We start from the raw sequence: 23,494 nt of genomic DNA on the forward strand, positions 1-23,494 counted from the left end.
CCATTTGTTGAATCTGATGCTAATGGCCTCATCTGTCACTGCTGCACTTCCTAAATGTAGCAACACTGCAGATTTTTAGGCCATGATACATGGTCTGGCATATCTGTGAGTCACAGTAGAGAGGGAACTTTGTGTGCAGCTAAAAGAATCAATACTTGAGACAAAATTGATACAGATGATACAGTTTGTTCTCTAAAATTAAATTAAACTGAAAAAAAATGATGGTTGAAGAACGTCACCGGCTGAAATCCGGACTTACAACATTATGTGCTGTCTTGTAAACAACACTAACTGCTGTATGATGGGATGTAGTAATGATACTATGACTATCCAATCAGTATGTGGCTAATATAAGATACTGTCTGCTACTGGAGCCATTAACATCTGTCAAGTCTTACCTAACTTCCCTAATATCTGATGTCAAAAGCCATTTATCAGAAATTTAAGTTGAAAATTGTCTCTAAGGGAGAGTGATGGTTTAAATTGTGATTTATCTTTTGTTAGGTGGACCTTAAATTTTGGTGAGTAATAAGTCCTGGCAATAAAATAAGTATCCCTGCACTCTGTGTGGTATCTTACAAATGAATGTATGTGAGGCCAGTGGAAGTGCAGTATACAGTGTGTCAGAGCTGTTAAGACCAGACAACACATGCTGAGACTGTAGCTTCAGAAGAAGAGCCCACTTACATAAGACTGTGTGTACTGCTGGTCTGCCTGCTTTTTGCTTTGAATATCTATTTAATTTAGTCTTTTTTATGTGTATTTCCACTGTGCACTTAATTTGAATGGCTGAAGCCTCATGTCAGCTTTAGATAAACTTTTGAATATGTTTTTCCACAAATGAGGACTGTGGATTTTGTCCCCCATCACTTATATCTACAGCGCATTAAAGGATATGGCGGTTTTCTATATTTCTTATTGTCAACAAATCTCGCTTGCAGATGATCAATGATTTGATCCTACTTACAAGTACTGTTTGTGTATCCAAAGCTTGATATATCTTATTCCTCTGTGCCGTGGACCTCCGTTGTTGTCCAAAAACTATTAAAAACACGTCAAGGAGCCACATCCTTGCACTGGGTGACGTGTTCTTTTGACACAAATATTACGGTAATTTGTTTAGAAACAGCTCCAAAGATTAATAACAGCAATCTAATTTTCAGTCTCCAGAGAGTAGTTCCTTGTGAGGCAGACGCGACTGTGCTAGCTTGTTGTGCTACATAACACAACCTCTTGATGTTGTACTAAATTTCTTTGAGAAATTAACAATATAGTACAAATGTAGGTCAATAAGAAAAATTTTACATATTTCCAGTCGAACCTATCCTTTAATGTCAGGCTAGGTTGAAATTGATTATTTTAATTATTGATCATTTATCCATTGTTTGAATCCTTTTAATCTATACGTTAAGTTAAAAAATGTGAAAAGTGCCCCTAACGACATCCGAGAGCCTGAGGTATAATTTTTAAATTGCTTGCTTAATCTGACCAGCAGTCCAAAACCCAAAGATATTCAGTTTACACTGATGCAAAACTGAGAAAATCAGAAAATTCCCACATTTTAAAAGCTGGAACCGGTGACATAAATGACTTAAAAGCTCAATTTGTTTTTAATCAAATTTGACTATTGGAATAATCGACTAATGGTTTAAGCATGAGTCATTTCTGCTGGCTCTGCGGGTGCTCTGTGCGTGACTGAGGAGAATGGGAAGTGGAGAAGAGGTGTGTGTTTTCAGTGTGATCCTTGGCGTGAGAACAGACTGAGAGCGGACATCACACCACACTGTGACAGCCGAGGGCAGACGGGGGAGGCAACACACACCTCCCTGCCCAGCCCTGCTACCTGCCCTGCCCCGGCAGCAGACCTCTCACACATACGCACGCATATACACACACAAACTCATACACATGAATGCGTACATGCACACACACATACAGTACATTTAAATCACTGATGAAAACTGCACAATTTACGCAAGATTCAAATATTAGACGTGTATGGGTTAAGTCTACGTCTTTAACTTTCTGCACAATAAGCCGAACATGAAGAAACCTCTAATAGACTATTTGTGAACATGTCCAAAGCTGCCAAATACAAGGATCATCAAGCTGCAGACATATCAAAGATCTGTGAAATGCGTAGTTAATGACTGATACTTGATTATTTTGGCTGACATAGCGTCTTCAAGTCTGAGCACCTCTCTCTTTTCAATTAGATAAATACAGTATGACATCATATGTGCTGGGAACACTGGCATCTCAAGTGACTATAAGCCACTGAAAATGAATTTGATTACAGACATAGTGAGAAAATCTTTCTGCAAGCTATTAGACTAATCAGCATAACGGCTACGTGTAGCCCTGAGCTTCAGGCTGCTGTTGAAGGGTACATATATATATATGCAGAACACAGAAGAAGAAAAACAGAGAGCAAAGGCTATATTTGTTAGTCTACTGACAAATGTAGCTGCATGCATAAAGTAGCTGTATGACAAAATACTGCTTTAAGACCTGGTGTTGAATTAAGAATTAAGATTAGCAGAAGTAACAGAGACCTTAGACTTGGAAAGACATGCTTGAGGTTGAATACAAATGTTGATTTTGGGTGAACTGACCCTATTATGGTTGTCTGATCCACACACGGAGCAAATGTAACTGAAACACAATGTACCGTACACATGGACAAATTACACGTAGGTGTGTAAGATGCGACAGACCAGCCTCCAGCCTGATCCTGACATTCTGAAAACATCGTGGCGCCCAGTCGACACATACCGTCTCCTGACTCACTCTCACCTAAAACTAGACATCTGAGTCTCACTTCCTGCGTCTGAGAATGAATGAATGACTGGACTCACAATCATGTTTGTGTGATTGAAAACAGGCATCATTTACACATTGATCCGTTCCAACAATCAATAAGCACTCCACCATGACAATATCTGCTTTAGCATGGAAATAAGATAAGAGTCTACAGCCATGCTTGAAGCTCTGTGAGGCTGTATTTCAGCACAGTGGTGCTTTGAGCTAAATGCTAACAGCATGCTAACATGCAGATGTTTAGCAAGTCTAATGATGCTAAATAACCCTCTTGGCAAACACGTTAGCAAACAGTTGTCTGTTTACACACCCAACTGACATGAAGAAACATACATTTGGTGTTGTGTGTCTCTTTAGCCGACAAGTCCAATATTCACTCTCCTTTCAGCTCTGTTTACGCCTCTTTATCTGCTAAATGCTAAAGAGGAGTCAGTTAGTTGCTAACTTCCTCTGTCTGCATTCATCAGACAGACAAGGTTAGTTTTCACTGAAAAAGCTGTGACCTATTACTCACTGATACAGCAGTCTGACAGTAATTTCTCTTAAGGGAATGAGAACCACAAAGGCACAGAAGCTCCACATCATCCTGCTCAGGAACATGAAAATAAAACACATGGGTACAACAGGACCACATATTGTTCAGCAGCTGAGATTCTCTCATTACTTTGGCCAAGATTCACTTGCTGTTAAATTCAATTTGAGTGTACCCGCGCTTTGGCATAATTAAAAACCACTCTGTAAACAGCATTAGCCAGACTGAATGATGAAGCAAAGAAAAATGCTAAGTCAGAGAGGGCATTTCTGGAACAAAAACAACATCTGCGATATATCACTTTTTATCAAAGACCGATGAGTAGGCCTTTCCAATGAAGCAAAGAGCAGAAGTTCATACTGTACAGTGACTGGAATATTTGCTCCACGCTGTGATGGATAGGCCAAAAATTAAAAGAAGACATGTGAAGCATGCATCAAAGACAAAGTATTCAGATTGATGATGAATTATCATCAGTTTGTGATTAGTGAATATGTCAACAAATACAGAAAAAATGCATTCCTGGTCAGTTTCAGGTTAAGTCTCTATAAATCTGCAGCACCACAACGTGTTTGTTGGGGAAGGAGAAAAAGAAGAAAGTACGGGAATAAAGTATAAACTGGAACGAGCTGCTGAGACAAATCACTTCATGTTCCTGTCAGAAAGATAATTCTGAAACAATATTGGCTGTGTGTTCTGAGAGCTGAGCAGATGTGAAAGCATATGGGGCTTTTTTCCTATCTTTATTCAAGAGCGTGTTCTTTCAATTTGAGAGCATGATTTATTGATTTCACGTTCAGATTTTGTAATTCTTTCCCTCAAACCTTGCCCTGGCACTCGAATACCCCCTGCTTGCTCGCAGATTTGCTCAGCTTCTGCTCAAACTGTATATACTTGCGCTCAGATATATCGTTGCTTGCACAGATTTCCTGCACTCCAGCTTCAGCCCTGCTCCCTCTCGCTCAGGCTGCCTCTGTGCGCTCATGAAACGGGGTGCACAGAATGGATACTATATGTAGCTATTATAGCAAAATAAAAAGTATGGACACTGGTATATATATTAACTGTTCTTTTATTCCAAAGCCATACAGAAAGCAAGGGAAGTACATTTAATAAAGCCCTGGAGGGTGGGAGTGGATGAACCCGGTTAAAGAGTAACCGCCCATACGGGACGCTCTAAGAAGTAAAGCGAATGCGCCCGCAAGGAGGCAGGGATCATTTCATTGGTCTTCTACGCTACACCTGGCCTTCTATTGGTTGGGGAATTTTGACAGGGTTATTGCACAAAAAAATCTGAGAGCAGACGTTTCACAAGCACACAGAAGAAGCCTGATTGTGAGGAGAAGGCCTGAAGCTTGCGTGCAGGAAATCTGTGCAAGCGACGATATATCTGAGTGCGAGCATACAGTTTGAGCAGAAGCAGAGCAAATCTATGTGCAAGCAGGGGGCTATTTGAGTGTGAGGGCAGGATTTGAGGGAAAGAATTACAAAATCTGAACGTGAAATCAATAAATCATGCTCTAAAAATTGAAAGACCATGCTCTTAAAAATATAGAATAAAGATAGGAAAATGCTCCATAAAAACAGTGTTTCTGCCTGGGCAGTGCTCTGGAAGCTTTGTATTTTCGACACCGCTACGGCGATGTAGAAAATATGACTGAGCTTTGCTTTAGCTTGTCCTCCCAGGACGCCGTCCAACAATGAGATATAAAATTGACATGATTGAGTGTGTGCCTGCTGTCTGTACAAGTGAACAAGATAGATGAGGACAGGGGGTGAAATGAAGGTATGTCTGCAGGTGAAAACCTTTCTATGTGTGGAATTTAGTACACATTCACGTGCATACCGCTGTGGGTTTGCTCTGTATGTGTGCCTCTGTGTCTTTTTTTGTTTTTTTTGTTTTCTATGGTTTATACAAAGAGTTGTTATGCTGCGAATGACGAAAAAAGGCCTGTCTATTTTAAGGTGTGTGCTGAAACGGATGTTGGCATCATAGCGATGTGCAGTTGTGCGTCAGGGGTCTGGTTCACGCTGGCTTAATCTTGACATGTAAATACAAAACCCAGCCCTCCACGTAATGTGAGGCGAAGGGGTGAAGAGTTTATAATTTGCTCAGTGTCTGTGAGACAGTGTGCTCAGAAACAGCCCGAATGGAACTGACATGGAGGGCCTAAAGTTATAGTAGCGCTTGGAGGAATTTTGCAAGGAGCGCGACGGACAACTTCTTTAAAATTAACTTGAAATCATTTAGTTAACTTTCAACTTGTGCCTTATTATCCTTGTTTATACCATTATGGTATAATTGATCGTGTTCAAACTTTCATCGCTTACTTCACTCTTGATGTGGCTCCAAATTGCCAGGAGCACTGTTCTGTCTCACACGGACGCACAGTGCCAAAACCAAAACAGTTTCAACCATGTTCTTTCAACACTGCAATAAGCCCTGCCTACACTACATGTCTGCATGCCCACTGCCTTGATCGTGTGCAGTATTGGGATTATTTCAGCTTGAATGAGCTCATTGGAAAGTAGAGCATTTTAAATAAGTAGTCTGATGGTGGGTTCCTTTGATATTCTGTGAAATTAAAATACCAAATGGGGAAAAAACACCATCACGTCAACCTTCTGGTGATTATTATGAGCAGGATATGAGAGGGTTTTTGACAGGCTCCCACCTGTGGTCACAAACGGTGGAGGCACAACACATTTCATCATTTTCATATTCATCATTTCAATCATATTCCCAGACTACTTTATTAGATTTACCTTTTTCAAACAGAAAATCGTATGTCTGCATCTCAGAATCCTAGATAAAACATAATATGTACAGACTTGTTTACTACTGACTAGGAATGCAACTAATGATTATTTCAATTATCAATTAATCTATTGTCTATAAAATGTCAGATCATAGTGAAAAATGGCCATCAAAATTCTCCCCCAGATCTCAAGATGATATATTCCAACCCACAGGTGTTCAAATTATAATATGACAAAGAAAAAAAGCAGTAAATCATCACATCTGAGGAGTTGAACCACCCTATCTTTGTCTATCTATCAATCAACTAATCATTTAATCTAATACTAACTCTTACTTAAATAGACTTGCTACAGCTATAGTACTACTGCTGATACTAGACATTGTGGTTCCATCATCTCATAACGTTCTCATCACGTTCATGAATTTTAATGCAGAGTCGGGCCAGCAGGTAAATCAGACAGAACTATACCTCATTTTTACCATTACAGTGTTGGCAGCCAACTCCCGTCAATGGGACTCGAGATTAAATGAAGGCTGTTAAGACTGTCGTTGTTCAGCGGCGGAGTAGAAAGCTGGACATTTAACCATAACTGTCAACTGGACTGACAGGCAAGACTGATAGTTATAGCCTGCGAGATGTAAGAGATTCTTTTTGGCTCTGCGTTTCCAGCAATCAATGAAATTGATGTTGACAGCTTGTGTCTCTCAGGGAGTGTGTTGTGTTCTTAAGAGTGAGAACAAAATGGACGGGGTGAGAGTGAGAGATTTATCTCAATTAGTCTTGACTGATTTCTTCTGTGTTTACAAAATGTGGCATAAGCAATCATGGTATTAACACTGAAGTATTTGTTTGGTTAAGAGAGGGCCACTACTAATTACGCGAATGCAATCCTACTGCATCCACTGAGTTGTATTAGAGGTGTTTGTTTCATACTCTGCCTATAAACAACATCTGTCAGTTTTGTTTAAATAGAATAAATCTGGCCAACATTCCTGAGGCATTGCAACCTATTACAAATTAATATAGACTTAGTATTTCAGAGATGTTGTTACTGTTCTAATATGTGCTTTAGTGCAGTGAAAATCCATCAAAAAACAGTATTTCTGTAGCTATGAGTGGTATGTTTTTAAATACAGGTGCTCAGAGGGGTTGTGGGTTTATATATTTACTCACATCAACACTCTTGGAATCAAAGGTCAACGAGGCCGTCCTTCAGACTTGAGACTTGAAATGATGAAATAACAAAGCCCGAGTTGTAAAGCTCTAGTTTCTGCAATCATTTCCAAAAACCCTGCTCCACAATGCAAAGGGCACCTCTTGAGAAAAACACAAACAACCTTGCAAAATTCTTGGGGGGGGGCAATCGAATGCGTGGCGTTTATGTTTAATGTGACACGACAGAACATTTAAAAATCATTCTTCACTCTGAAATTCACAAAATCCCATTTATGCAAAAGCAATGCTTTGCTGGGAATCAAGCCTTCCTGGAATCAACTGTATCTCCTCTAAGACTCTTCACTGCATTTATGCAATGATGAATCTGTGTCAGACAGCAGACAAAAGCTGGAAAGAAGGGAGAAAATGAAGGAAAGCATAATATTTTTATTAAAAATGAATGGCCCTTTCATCCCAAAACCTTTGCATGAAAAAAAAAGGGGGGGGGGTTTGTCTCAGCTTATGCGGCGCCCTCTCTGACCTTAACGTGACTTTTCTCAACACCACCGTGCCTGGACCACTTCCTGTGTGTTCCACTGCTCCGTCTCACATACCAAACCAGACATTCACACACCCACGGTGACGGCTGAGCGTGACCGGGTCATCCTGCAAGGCTGTGAGGAGTTCCTGTTCGCAAGTCTCCTGCAGCTGTCTCGCAGGCTGCTGCGCTATGCTGGGTTGGGAGGGGGAGGAGGGGGAGGAGGCAGGCGGTTGTGGTGGGTGAACCCGGGGCCAAAAGAGGGCATGGTCCTGGTCTGGTCATGTTGCCCTGTCTTTTCGCAAGACTCACTGGTACACACGAGAGGCAAAGTCCAGGCACGTGATGTCCGACCCATAGAGAACACACTGTGATAATGCTCACACAAGAAAATAACACCAACTATTCATTCAGCCATCACTGAATTTGTGTGTAAAGTCCCTCTTAAGTTATTAATAACCACTCTCTAGTTTCAAACTAGTGATTAAATCAGGTTGTGATCAACTATGTAAACAGGAAATCACTGTAGAATCACAAGCTGCAGCGTAATTTCCACAATTAACACTTTTAATGGAGGTAATTTACAAAGAATGAGCCTTTGTAAATGTAGGCATGACTTGATTTTATTCATATATGCAATCATTGAGAAATATGTGTGTTTCATAGTTAGCAATATTCATGCCATTTAGAATGATGGATTATTTTAACCTAATCAACTCTATCTGGTCATAACTACCAGTCAAACATTATCACATTACCAAACAGAGTTTTGATCAAGTGTAAGGTCAGACATGTCAACCTTCATTTCTATTTACTTTACTTTTCAGTCCAAACAAGTCATAGCTTTATCAGTTAGTTCAGTTAGGTCATAACAGTTTGACCTGGCAGTTACTGGGTATGAATATTTAGTAACAACTAATCTCTACGTAAGGACTAGCTTGTGCTGTTTTAATTTAATAATGTGGAAATCTCCAATTAGTTTATTATTATTAAGTTATTATGTTATAACTACACTATGTTAGGGTCTTGACATTTATTCTCTATGAATTTCGACTTGCATTCTTGTTCCTCTATTAACCCGGTTACTCATTCTGATTAGGGAAAGTTAATATTACTGCTTGGTAAGAATAACACAGGTAAACACAAACTCTGATTATGAGAGGTTAGGTTAAGATGTCTGGCTAACTGCAAAACAGTTTATTGTGGAATGCAGATACCTCATTTCTATTCCACTGCTGGTTCTCAATGTGTTTTCAATGTGAGCACTTTTTCATGCCAACAAAAGACATCTCGGCAGCAGAGCAATTTACTATCGCTATTATCATATTACTGAAATCATAATTTATTTTTCCTGTATTACTTGAAAGTAGGCTAATCTATATTGCTCAGTCAAAGACAGATTCTTACTTTCTCGCTGACAGACCACTCTACATCACTGAGTGGTTGATTCATGGCAACGATGTAACCAGGTTCCTCTGAGTGAGACCTTAGAGGACCTTTGATAATATCCTTTGTAAGAAAATGAATGAGAGACAGAGGATGGGAGAGGCAGCAGCACCATGATGTTACGAATGAACATGCCAGACGAGGACTCAGACAGACAAACAGTGAGAGGAAGGGCAGGTTAAATGTGGTAGGAATGTGACAGACAGTTGGGGAAAGCACGTTGACCCCGTCCCACATGCTACTGTCGGGTTCCAGGTGTCTCACCCTCCTCCCCCGTTCACACATGGATGTCAAGCCTCCCTGAAGGAAACCAGGTCGGTTCCGTTAGGGAAGTCATATAAGAGCAGGGAGGACGGCGAGGAATCTGCATCTGCAGGCTGTCTAGTCAAAACAAGGCTTCTGTGCTGTGTGGTGTTAGTTTGGGGGCAGCTACGTGAGGCATGACCGGAAAGGGGCCCACACGGACACATAAACTCCGAGGACTGAACCTAAATATTACGTCTATAAAAACATGACCTAAATATTGTGTCTGTGGAGCAGAATTTTCCATCCTGTCTCCAGACCTAAATTGACACCTAGGCCTTTTACACTTGTTATGACAGATTTTAGCACTTTTTAACAAGCATTTTTTTTCAGGGCACAGTAAGCTTAACGTACAGTAACTGCTTACAGCAGTATACCATTATAAGATACAGTCAGTGTCAACTGTAGAATTGGCACTTTTAAAACACTTAATGGCCACACTTAAAGTCTGAGCAGTGTCTGAGCAGTATCAGTAAAAGGTAGAAGGTTTAGCAATCACCTTATGGAGGATTTAAACCAAAGTTCATTCGGTTGATAAGACCACATCACACATCACCGCCCTTTTCATTTTTTCTGAACGAAGGTCTCTTTACTTCAGTAAATCACTGTCGGAAAACTGAAAAGTGAGAGTGGAGGATCAGAAATGGATTTTCTTTCTACACAATTAACTTTGACTTCAGTGTCAGACCGAGAGACCGCCAGCACGACCTGAAGTTCAGGAAATGAACACAGAGGAAAAGTCACCCAACTGCATCAAGCTACTGGGACAGCCAAGATTATATGAAGCTGTTTATCAGTCCAGAAAAACACTATCATGGCTGCTGGATTCAGCTGAGGTCCATTTTTGACTGACAGCACTATTGCTTCTGTCTTTAAAATCTGTTCTATTTTCTATTTAGGTGTTCAAGAAGTGTTTTTCAGGTGAAAAACTTGCTGTACTTGGTCCAATTTCAACAACACTGAGAGAAAATGCTTTCAGCTTGGCTAATTAAGCTCTTGTACTGTAAATCTCTGTCTGGACACAGTTATTCATGTGGACTGATATTTTTGAAAGTTTTCCAAAGGTCTGAAGCTACAAACCACATCCTTCTCAAAAAGATGATGGAGATTCTTGTTTTGCATTTGTTAGGTCACTTTACCACGTTCTTGTTGAGAATGCAGCGAAAATGTAATTGATTGACCAGGTTATGTGCTTGCAAATATTATTTACTGAAGTGATTAAATGGAATTGAAGTTAAATAGAATTAGCACAGTCAGACAGACAGGTGCAACCTCACCTGAACCTCAACCGGATTAAAATTTCTACAGTACTGAGAGCATCTTCAGCCAGGTGAAAACCTTTCTATTCTGAGAAAATTGAATACCTGAAGCCTCAAAACAATAATCAGCAATCACCTAAGACGTAGCCTACTGTTCTCCAAAAAAAAACTGAACTACATGTCTGCAGATCCAACACTATCACAACTTGCTAATTTGTTTTCTCTGGGCTCTATTAACATGCAGACGCAAAGCTGGGTGCATTTACTTGGGACTTTGAGGCTCCAAACAACTTCCATGCACAAAGGTGGGTGAAGTGGCACAGCTAAAGCTGCATTTATGCTAATCAGGCAATGCAATGCAATCAGGCAGTGCAGTGCAACTCATTTTGGCTTAAAATTGAGCTTTGAGCATTTTGCCTGCTCTGACCACTGTGTCCTTCAAAAGCAACACAGAGACATTTCCAAAATCACAAGATCAGTTAAACGTATGTTGACTTTCACCTTTTTCACTTTGATATTTGCTCTGCTAGATGCTAGATAACTAAGGATGAGTAGGAAATTTTTTGTGTGTGTGTTGGGTGAACTGTCCCTTTAACTGCCTAGTCTGAATGTGGAGGAGCAGCAGATTGACTGTGGCTGCTCAGCTCTTCACTCTGTCACAGAGAGTAAACCCAGACATCCTGTGATTAACCCTTTTTTGGCGACTTTTGTCCATCACATCTGTTTCAGTCACTATAACAAGCTTGTAACCATAGTGACTGAAGACTGAATGGTAAATTGATAACATAATTTTCTGGCTCAGCTTACTATCAGAAAATGGTAAAGAAGAAGCATCTTTTGGTATTGACTCCTAGGTTGTACAAAAGTGCTCAAAATGTAATCAATAGAAAATATGGAGAAGCTCACAGTGTTCCCTTTTTTCCCCTCTTAATCTGGAATGACCAATTCCCATGTATTGTAGTCACTGTTGCTGCTAACTCCCACTTTTGGTTTGGGGCATGACTGGCCATGGGCAAGATCTGTCCTTCACCAGCTTCCCACCCATACACCACCTAATATACCAATTATTTTAGAAGGTTGCAGAGCTAAAACTACTGCTGCTGGGCACCCCAATCTATGTGTTATCTTAACTGACTTTGGTAACTGCCCCTCAGGCTCAACCGACGCGTACCTTTATCTCCCTGAATATTTAATTCTTCCAATAACCCTCATTATAAAGACCTCCAGACACTTGAACTTCTTTACCTGACTTGCAGCTGAAAAACGATCAATAAAATATGTGAGTGAGCAAAAACTGGAATTTTAATTGGCATGCCGGCAGTTCAAAACATGCATCAGATCATCTACAAAGAGCAGTGATGACACTCATACAAAAGTCTTCGATGAGCTACAATAAAGATCAGCTGTACACTGCTCGCTGCCAAACATAAATACTTGAGGACATTTTTAATTGGAGCATTATCAGTCTGTTTGAGTCACGCTTCGTTAAATTTATAGACAAGTAACTCAGACAGTGAAGTAGGGTTGGGAACAGAAAACCGGTTCCAAATTAGACCTGAATCCAAAATGCCAAGAACCAAGTGCCTGTTGAGAAATCAAATTTCAGTTCTGCTTATCAGTTCCTAGACATGATAACCCTTTATTATTGCAAAAAAAAGCTACATATCTACAAAGACGTGGCTATCTGGCTGTCTACGTCATGCATCAACCCAAAAGTGTGTTGATTCATTGATACGAGCATGCATGGCTAACATCACAACAGTAGTGAAAGACTGATCACGGTAAACACTCAGAAGTGTGGCTTCACTTTATTAAAGAAAACAACAAGGCAAAGTGCAATGCATGTGGGAAGCTAATTAGCTGGAAGTCAGGATCCACATCAAATTAGACCAAACATTTTAGACAGCATGGTGTTGATCTAAAAGAATGTTTGATGTCTTGCAGTCTCTTAGCTCAAGTGTGTCATCAGCCAGCACCTCCAGTAGAGCCAGGGATACCTAGCCATTTTGCGTTTTTTGTGTTTCATTGCAAGGATACACTACCAAGGAAAAACTAGCACAATGTCTTTCTATAGCTCTATTTTCCTGGAGTGTTCCTTAGGGCCTTGTTAAGTGACAGACATGAATAGTTTATTTCAGTTTCACACTGGAAATGCTTAATAGAACAACAAAACTTGAGGTGGTCGAGCATCAGAATCCGTCCGACAATAAGAACCCTACTGCTACCTTTTTCACAGTGTGCAAATACCACAGCATCCACAAGAAAATGTATGTACTGACTACATCACACGTTTTTACTGTATGTATGAACTTTATGAATGTTCTGTTAAAAAAACTTTGAATTTACTTATTCTAATGAGACAATAAAAGTCAAAGTAATAACTTAAAAGAATAAAGATATTTTTGTTATCTAAACATTTAACCTCTCTTTTTTTACCATATTGGTACTGTGAAAGGGGATCCATAAGAACTGGAATTGATAGGCAGAATCAGAATTGACTGAATTCAATACCCAGCCTTAGAGCGAAGATCACAGGAAGGAAAGTCTGGCAACATCTGCTTCTTTGCAGACAATGTGTAAGGTCAGGACAGAAAAATCAAAATTCAGTTAGCAAGCCAGGGAGAATTTTTCAAGTCAGTCATTCTGTGCATACAGAATACATCACAAAGTATACTATGCAGGATTTCCCTAAAAAACAATGTATAGACTCAGCCAATAACAGTGGGCAGGGTGTGAGGTCAGGACTCGTAGCATGGTGACCAGGTTACATTGCTGTCTCCGTCTCTCTCCTCTGCTCCGCTCTGCTCTCTATGTCGGTGTCATGGGTGTATAAAGAGCGGCAGGTCTGTGTGCCTGCTTGACTGAGGGTGGGGCTGAGCTACACACACACAGAGCAGAGAGGCCACAGCAGACAGGATGAAGCTCTGCACTCACACAAAATCCAGAAATGCTGCATCCTCCTGCAGGGTTATTCGGAGGTGTGGGCGTGTTTATTTGTGCTTTAGAACATAAAGCAAACACAGACAGACAAATCCTGCATGGTATACCTTTAAGAAGGCTGTGGGATATGGTCAAAATCTGCACAAAAAATCTAGTAATTAACCTTGAGTTTAGAATATTTATCTTGTTAACTTGCAACAGTTGAATAAGTTTAAATTAAAAACGTGCAATGATATATGGGGGTTATGCAATTCATTCAAAGCACTAAACAGTATTTAAGAAATATATTCTTGTGTGCTTTGAGAAAAGCCCTTTTTAATGTCAATTTTAAGGCATAAAATACAGTAAGAGCAGGTTAACTTGCTGACATTCTTCATTATGATTCCTAATTGGGTTCATAATAAGGAAGTAAAGATCATCTTACAAGCTGCAGCTCTGCATCCTGCTTGGTGAACAGTTAAAGCTTGATTTGGTTAAACTGCTTATCATACTAATGTTTAGTATTATGGAAAAATTAACTCTGTCTCTTTCTTGGAGTGTTTTTAGACAATGCTGTAGTCTGCAGTCCACAATAATGTAGTCCATTTAGACAAGCATTTACCCTAATAATAAAGCTTTTAAGCCACAGCCTAATGGATAAGATTCCCGGAACCTTAACTTATTCCATATCATCTTACGGAATCGAACATTGAGGATTTCTACAAAGCTTACAATCAGTATTATATATATATATATTGCAGGAAGGTGAAATATCAAATTATGGAATCCAATGACTTCATCTCCCTTGTAGTGACTCTGCAAGAAGATTAGCAGTATGGAAGAAAAACTTGTAGCAGACCTGATGAAAAAGGCCAATAGATCAAAAAACCTAAATCCCTAACTAATCCCACAGCATTCAGAATACACTAAAGAGATAAACAATAACAAATGTTTCCTCCCAATTTAGATAAGAATTCCTCTGAATTCCCACATCAATTGTCCTGCTCCATTACACACCTGCACTCTCCAGCGCCTGATCAAAAGATTTTAAGTACTACTTCAGAAGTTTTGTTCTCCCCTGACAGTCCAAAGGACTTGGACAAAGTCCAAGTTTTCACTGGCAGCACATGTAACTATCCTGGCTACTCATAAAGAAACCTAAATTTATGTTGGTCAAGATTAGAAAATGACTCCTCTACTTCTATATTAATGTCTGTATGACTCCGAATAGACTTACAAAAGTTAAATAAGCGGCCATATTAATGACAAGCAGTGACTGGTCTCTTCCTTCTGACTGCAACTGGAACCGACTGAAGCTTCCCACGATCATCATGGCAGTAAATTGTCAGCAGCAACAAATGGGAAGCGAAAAATATGAGAGTCAAGGAAGAGAGAACAGACAGGGCCCTGGCTTTTCATGCAGTAGATAGAAAAACCATTTCCTGATAGTCATTCATTAATCTTTTGGCTTAGAAAACAGACTCATCAAAGTCACACTCTATGTTTGTTGACTCTTGAGACTCAAGCTTGATTCTCTTGACTCAGTCCATTACTGAACTAGCAACACAGCATTAAGATGCATCATTGTGCTGTAGCCTGATCTATATGCAAGGCTTTTGAAATGTCAGGAGGAATTACGTGATGAAAATCAACCCTCACTATTCAATCAACAGGGAATGTGAGACCTTCAAACATGATGCTACAATTGTAACTGACCACGTATACGCAGGCTGGAAAAGCATTCATCAAGACTACAAGGATGTAACTGATCACAAAATGTTGTTCCACACTCCACGAGCAGAGGACGTATTCCAAGAGGGCTGATAAAAAAAGGCAAACTACTGTTCCCCATTTTCCATAATTTCTCAGGTCAGAGGAAGATGCACCAACTAATTACAGTACCATCTGTTCGCAGGTGAATAATGAGACACCGCTCAAACACTGTAAGTGAATGCACTATTTTTAAACTCTAATAACATTACATCAAATTACAAGCATTGTAATTGTTTTGACATGCAGTAATGTATTACACACCAGGGAGGTTCAGGCAAGCAATTTGACTGCATAGAGATATGCTCCAGCATTACTGATAGTTCTACCGTATCTGTTGCCGTGGCGACTGCTGTAAACAGAAGGCTAATTACGAGTCTGAAGGAAACTTTTCAGACTGTATTCGCGCTGAGATCTGTTATAAAAGCTCAAGAACATAATGATGTTTTTTGTACGGATACTTTGGCAACTCTAACCCTTTTTAGATACGTACATCTTTTAGCTCCCACATCACAAGGAACAGGCAGAAACATCCCAGGCTTTATTACCATAATACTATAATGCTAAAGAATGTGCTTAAGATGCATCATACTGCACTCTGTGTATATTATGAACAACACATTATGTAGTGGTAACAGCCACAAATGATAATATCAGTTTGGAAACATGGATTGTAGCATAGAGAACCATTATATACAGGATAATTATCATCTCTCTTCACTTAACCTCTAAGCCTTTATTCTAACTTCAGTGTGAAGTCATTTCTGTTGATTTTTCACAGTGCATCCAGCAGGCCACAGTGCTTTAGCTCACACATTGATAATGAAATGTCATTTTTGCAGAAAATTATATCTCATCTATAAATAAAAGTGTCCTATCCAGCTGAATGACTTGTTATTCTACCCCAGACAATAAAAGGTCATTCATTGGAAACCATCTGTGGATCTGAATCCATCTGTGATTTATAGAGTCCTGTTTGTGCAAACATATTATTTATGCTCTTGTACCTCAGACCTTGCCAATTTTTCATTTATCACAGCTGACATCTCCCATGAGCAGACTACTGGCGAAAAACCAAACCACTGCTATCTCTATATGAAATATGAAAACTTTCACAATTTAAATGTGAGACAGGGTTTTGGCAGAGTGCTGATGGCGTGCACACATGTGCATGCTAATGTGACTTGCACCATGTTCAGCATAAATAAAACGTGGTGGGGTGAAGGTAACAGCACTGAGCTTTTCAATCAATAACCCTGCTGCCAGTGGGGGGTGGGGACCATTAGCACCAGTGAGCCAAGTAAAGTGACTCTGATGTGAAATGACAGCTGCTTTCACCATAGCCGTCCTACCATTTCCCTCATTGTCATTCACTCACACACACACAGACGCACACGGCTACCCTACATTGCGAGTGCAAACATACTGTTGTTTTGTTTTAAAAAAAAATCAAAAACTGGATTCATTCATTTAAGCGTAAAGCCTCTCAGTTCCTAAACATCATTTCTTGCATTTTTCATCTTTTCCTCTTTAAGTAACAGCCAATTACTGTGTGAATTATAAAGTGAGACCTCTTGGGATGCTTCCAAAGCATCCCATCAAGTCCACTGACAACCTACAAACAGTTTGAAGTGACAACTAACAATATATAGCCCCACGCTTTACCAAGTAAATTACATTGTTTAGACCATAAAACATGCAAAAACTCAATCATTTTCCAACTGTCACCTTAATAAGAATATCTATAGTGCAGCACAGGCACATAATGTATACAAAAAGCATTGTCCTCCTTCAAATGGGCGTTGCTTAGTGCCTAATCACCATATCTCTTTGTGTAGGCTGTTGCACGGTGCACAATATGGTTCATATGTAATCTTGGGTTGGCATTGATGCTCATATGCTTTCTGAGATATAGGCCTAGTGGAGAGTAACCCCCCCATCCAAAACTGAGGTTTCATACATTTAACCTGTCCTAAGAGAGCTGTTATAAACGTTTAGTTAATTATGAATGAACTCAAAGCCTCCGAGGGGAAATCAAGCTTTTACGAGAACAGAATGGATTTTTGTTTACATTTGTAATGCCTATACATTTAATCAGCGACAGGATGTTGCATAATTAATCCACCCTGATATTTATCATTATAGCATGCATCTCTGCAGCCTATTATGCCAAGTAAGCAGAACAGGCAAACGAGGGGGGGGAGTGGAGGACGTCTTCCTCTCTACTTTCACATCAAACTTTTTATTTTCGGCGTATTGAATCATGCTGTGGAGCATATGCTGTCACTTCCCTACCTCTCTCCTCCTGCTCTCTGCCCCGGGTCTGGTGATGAGCGCCGTGTCACCGCACACCACCGCCGCGTCCTCCACGAACACGCAGTCCGGGAGCGACTCGTCCGCGGGGAGCTCGACCACCTCCAGCCCGACCCGCGTCCTCAGGACCTCGACGTAAGCCTCGTGCTCCCTCCGCGCCTTGGCCAGGTCCACCTCCGACTGGCTGCTCCGGAGCGCTTCTTTAGCCAGGGACGCAGGGATTCCCCGGACGACGGCGTGGGTGTAATGACCAAAACCTGCCATTAAACCAGCCATGTTTTGCTTTCCCTTTACTTGGCACGCTCAGATCTGGGAGAAAAAAAAAGGACCGAAAAACACCCTAACACACAACTCAGCGAATGAATGAGAGAAAGTGCTGTCAGCTAACCCGATTCTGCCCGGCTTGCTTATTGATTCCCTCTTACTTTGTTTGCTTTTTATTCTTTATTTACAATAGCCTACATACAGTGTCAGTCAGCCCTGCTTCAGTCTCCAGGCGAGCGACAGCGCTTCGGTGACGCGCACCGACCATCACGTGTAGCCTACGAGTCTGTCAGCCCTCAGCGAGGCGTTCAGCCCAACAAGTGACAGTCTGTACACACTGAACCTAATGCTCAATCAATTTCACACTGAACCATTAAAGAGGGCTTGCAAGTCAAACTCTCTGATGCTTTCAAAGTCCCTTAAAGAAAAAAGAAAAATGCATATCCAATTATGTCTCCATATTTCTATATTTATAGGAATCAACAGACAGAAGTGTCCTTGTCCACATAGTGGTGTGTCTGAGCATCTATAATACACCTCATAAAATGTTTCTGCATAGCCTGCTATTATTAGATTTATATAGGATGCTTTATAGAAACACCTTTAACAGATGAAGTTAAGTGACAACAACAAGAAGACTGCAATTTCATCTTTTTCATCACCTCACATTAAAGATAAACATGGATGGCAATCATTCCCACATCCTCTGGTCATCAGAAGATTAACATACTTTGGGTGGAAAAATATGACAGTTTAGGAAACAAGGTCTTAAGGACAGCAAGATATTTTTATCTTGATGTGATAAGAGAGGGAGAAGTATTAAGAGGCGACCTTATTCTGTGAAACTGTACTGGTTGCCTACAAAGAGGAAATAAACTAACAACTGGTATAAAATGGTCCTTGACAATAGACAGACATTTCCCCAGAAAATGGGAGAAATCGATCACCTTCACTGCAAGCAACAAAGACGCTATCACATCTGGATCTGGATAAATCTGAGGACATAAACATAACGGACTAAGAAATGTAAATCCCACTTGGTCTCCATGCTTTGTTGTTGTTTGTTTCTTCCTTTTCTTTTGTGAAATATCTTTACATGGTTATAAATAAAAAAAAATGACAATTCATCAACTTTTTGGGGGGATTTTGGAGACATAATGTAAGTGTTTCTTCTTGGCAGACTTTCTGAAATACAATACAAACTTCAAAGGCGAAGAATATATAAAAGAGGATCTCTTCTTGTCCTGCAGTGTGTGAAGTGTAGGGCAAGAAGAGTGTGAAAGGAGGAGCTGTGTCAAAGTGTATGTGTGTGTGTTTGTGTGCATGGGAGGAGGAAGGGAGGGGAGGAGAGGGGGGGGTGGGGGTTATATTCCCTATGGTGCCATCTAAGGCAGGTTCTGGGCCCGGTGAAGCTGTCTGAATGGATGGAATGTTTCTTCAGACGTCCCAGAAGCACATTCTTCCACCGCGGGACCTCGGTTTGTCTTTTCTTGTTCCAGATTCACTCAATTATCCCCGACTGCTCTAAACATTCCAGGAGCCCCACATTCCTTTTTTTCCACTCCAGCCAGGATCACCAACCACCACCCTCCCAACACTAACACCTGCCCCCACCCAGACGTCTTTTTTTTTTTTTTTCCATCATTCCTCATCACAGATGGACGTGGCCCAAGAAAAGACCCTCTCTCTTTCTCTTTTCTCTCTCCACGCTGAGGAATTTGGGTTACTTTAGATGAAGGAAAGCCCTCATACTTTAGACACACCTGGCTGGTACATTGTGCAGTTATAAAAGAAATGAGTGAAAGCAGACACGATCCTCCAGCTGTGGATGAAGCGGCACCAAAAACAGCACCTCATATTTGTCTGCTATGATTGGACTCACGATGAGATTTCTAAAGTGACACGGACTTGCAGAATTACACAGGTGCACGGTGGGCACGTTTAATCCTGAGCAGTCGGATGAATTCATGAGCCTAATTACCACCAAAGGACATGACATGAAATGAAAGCAGATATTTCTTTTTTTTTTTTTGTAGATAGCTGACCAAAAGAAGAAAATGTAAGCTATGGCATTTCAACAGCAGCTAGAACTGTTGTCAGATACAAGAGGTTTTTCAGCTATCTAGGAAATTTTTGGATAAAATGTCAGTTCTGTTAAAAGCCTCTCAGAAGTCTACTGTATGGAAAGACATGTTTCATTTAGAGGGAAAGGATACAGTGAGATTTATCACCACTTACCATTTTCCACAAACTAGCAGTTTAGCTATTTAGCTCATGCTCAGTGAAAGCAACATCTTAAAAGGACCTCGGAGCTGCCAAAAAGTATTCTCGAAAACGTAGGGAACCACAATCAAGAGGAGAGACACGCTGTAGGTAGGGAGGTGTGCGGTTAGAATATCTGTACATACATCCATTATGTAAAACTAGACATGACAAGCTGAGGGAAATTCAAGACTTCATCACACAATAACTCCTGGAATGCGCCGAGCTCCGCAGATTGATGATATCTTGTCAGAGTATCAGAGTGAGGATTTTTTCCTTGAACTTGTCGTTACTATAATTAATTTAGACACAAATGGCGGACATGTTTCCACACAATCATGGCTGCAGATTACATTTTTTCGACAACGCCGCGGATTCTTCAGACTTCGACAGTGAGGGATTGGTATGTGGATGTAAACTGACCCTGTTTCACAAAGATTACTTTTGTTCGTCTCTGTTTCACATCACACTCGAGTAGAGGTTCTGCCTGATATTAAAATCGCTGCGGTGGAGGCATTACATTTTTCACCTCAATATGTGCCACCCACATCTCTCTGATTAGTTGTGTGATTTATATAAGTCTGGTGTCAGGGACGTTGATGGTTATTTCCACCAAAAAGAGCTTTATAGGCGGGTTTACAAATGGTGATGTCATCTTTCTTCATATCTAGTTACCGAGCTATAGCCATTAAAAATGGCGACGAGAAAATCCCAAGCTTGGAAGACATCGACACCACTGTACAGGTTGTTGTAATTCAACTTACAGAAACTCTTAAAGGGATAGTCCAACATTTTGGGGAATATGCTTATTCCCTTTCTTCCTGAGATTTAGATTAGAAGATTGACACCACACTCATGTTTGTACAGTCATTATGAAGCTACGGCCAGCAGCCAGTTAGCATAACGTAGCATAAAAACTGGAAACAGCTAGCCTGGCTCTCTCCGGGCCTTAAAATCAGACATCAAGTCAGTGCTTGCCACTATCCTATACCACAGGCCCACAGCGAAAGTATACTGTAAGTCCCTCAGTGTCTTGAAAATCACTGACACAAACTGATGAAATACAGTAGACCAAGATCCAAGAGTAAGGTGAACTGCAGAATATCTCACAATCATTGAAGTAAAAATATGCACTCTTCAACTTTAAGCATCCCCAAAATAATCTTGAAGGAAGAGATTACACAAGTGGGGATACATAGAAAGTGTGCTCTAACAAGATTATGTTTTAGTCGTCCTTTACATTTATTTACATCAAGATAACAAAGACAAAACGTTCGACCACGTGGAGCCAAAGACGAGACAGAACCTCTGTTCCCCTTTAAAGAAACAGCAAAACTCACAAACGTGAAACAAAGTAAATTAAACTATTGTGATGGGTAGATCCTAAGAGTTAAACCTTCCTGCAGTCTTTTCAGATCTAAATAACTCCACTCAGTGTTTTAATCAGTGCCCTCATCTTTGCCCCCGTTCACATGAAAACGAGCCATAACTCAGCAGGCTTCCTGCTGCTCCATGAACTGACAGAGAAAGGAAGTGTTGCTAGTACACACTGCATACCAGTTACGACATTCATCTTGAATATAGTACAATGGAATCTGTTGTTTAAACACGCTGTGCTGTCCTGTTCTGTTCCATCTGTCACTTGGATATAAATGGTGAAGCTCGCCACAGACTTCCTGAGAACTGATTCTGAGGGCTTCTGTCGCTTCAACTGTGAGTGCTCCTGGTGGGATCTGACAATGGGTTTCCGTTACATTGAGCCATGAAACGACGCACAATTCCTCAAACTTTGTGTGAACAGTGAAATCGCTTCAGCATCCCAGCTGGAGGCTGTGAAGCTGCGGAGGCACCCACATTACAGAACTTCAAGCATAATCCAGTGATAATTTCTATAAGGGACATTTGGAGGGGGGGGGGGGCGGGGGGGGTGAGGGAGTATGTGTACTGTATGTGTGTGAGAAACGGTGATCGTTAGACAGCCTTAGTGGAAACTATTATGCCAGGGAAATAACAACACGGAGACGCATGTCCAGCTTTTGGAATGTTTCCTGAACTGAATGGGTAATTATGGCATGAAGATTACTGAATGTTATTCTCCATTGACGTAAAATGGCAACAGTGTTTCCTATACAGATGGTAGGATGCACACATGGAGCTATTCACACGCAAGTAGACTCAAATATTCACACGCACTGTTCCAGCGATTTAATGATGCGCTTCCACAAAGCTGGGGGGACTTGTGAGAGACATATTAAAGGATAGGTTCTCAATTGTTATAGTCGGGTGTCCAATTAACACATTTTTCTTGCTGTTCATACTGAGATCCCTTCATAATGAACGTTTAATATAAATGATGGGGGACAAAATCCACAGTCCTCTTTCTGTGCAAAAAATGAAGTTTATCTGAAATTAATATAAAGCTTCAGCCGTCCATATTAGTCACATCAAGTCAATATCTTAGAAAGTTAAAGTCACCTCAAGGCCAAATCCCCTCTTTTTGTTATGATCCTTCCACTGCAGCTGAACAGGAAAACACTGTCCATCGAGACCCAAAGATGGAATTTTTTACTGAATAGATTGTAACTGTAAGATATCCACTTTATTTGATTAACTCAGACAGCTCAGGTCTCATATTAGCTTCATACATCTTTGCTCAAAACAAGGATCGGACTAGATTTTGTCCTACATCACTTACATTGTAAGCACATTTGGAGGGGATCCTCTAATGGTCAATATGAACAGGAGGAATGATTACAGTCAATGTTCATATGGGTTACGAATTGTTATTGTATTATTGAGACTTGAAAAATTGTGAACCTGTCCTTTATAAACCGTGTGATCAAAATAGAGCAGTATAGAGCATCCTAACTTTTAGTGCCTTGAATGGATCAAGCTCAGTCTTTCAAAGCGGGATAACAGCTGATGACATCAGTTCAAAAAGCAACATTCACAACCATAGCATACACTTAACAAGTGTTTCCATAGGTTAAGTAGCACCTGCCATAATATGTAAGCTGATCTCGATGTTTAAAACCAATAGAGCGCCCCTTTAATAACTTCAATTTGACATTTACATAGGCAAGTACACACACACACACACACACACACATTTGCATAATACAGTTTGGAAATACAAACAACAGTGCGATGC

At 40.5% G+C, this 23,494-nt stretch overlaps 1 protein-coding gene across 4 annotated transcripts in view; it reads right to left on the reverse strand.

Moving 5' to 3' along the window:
* ddah1 (dimethylarginine dimethylaminohydrolase 1) overlaps positions 1 to 23,494 on the reverse strand; it is a 128,244-nt gene that overhangs the window by 56,707 nt on the left and 48,043 nt on the right. Inside the window, exons 1-2 of one of the 4 annotated variants that reach the window (XM_042417348.1) lie at positions 18,284 to 19,344; positions 17,800 to 18,126 (exon numbers count right to left, since the gene is read on the reverse strand). The exons of the other annotated variants lie outside the window; for them this stretch is intronic. Of the exons in view, the coding sequence (XP_042273282.1) occupies positions 17,800 to 18,093 (294 nt within the window). The 5' untranslated portion in view covers positions 18,094 to 18,126; positions 18,284 to 19,344. Of the gene's footprint in view, positions 1 to 17,799; positions 18,127 to 18,283; positions 19,345 to 23,494 lie in introns of those variants that run through there. 4 annotated transcript variants of the gene reach the window in all.

Source organism: Thunnus maccoyii, chromosome 7 (genome assembly GCF_910596095.1).
Source record: "Thunnus maccoyii chromosome 7, fThuMac1.1, whole genome shotgun sequence".
Classification (NCBI taxonomy): domain Eukaryota; kingdom Metazoa; phylum Chordata; class Actinopteri; order Scombriformes; family Scombridae; genus Thunnus; species Thunnus maccoyii.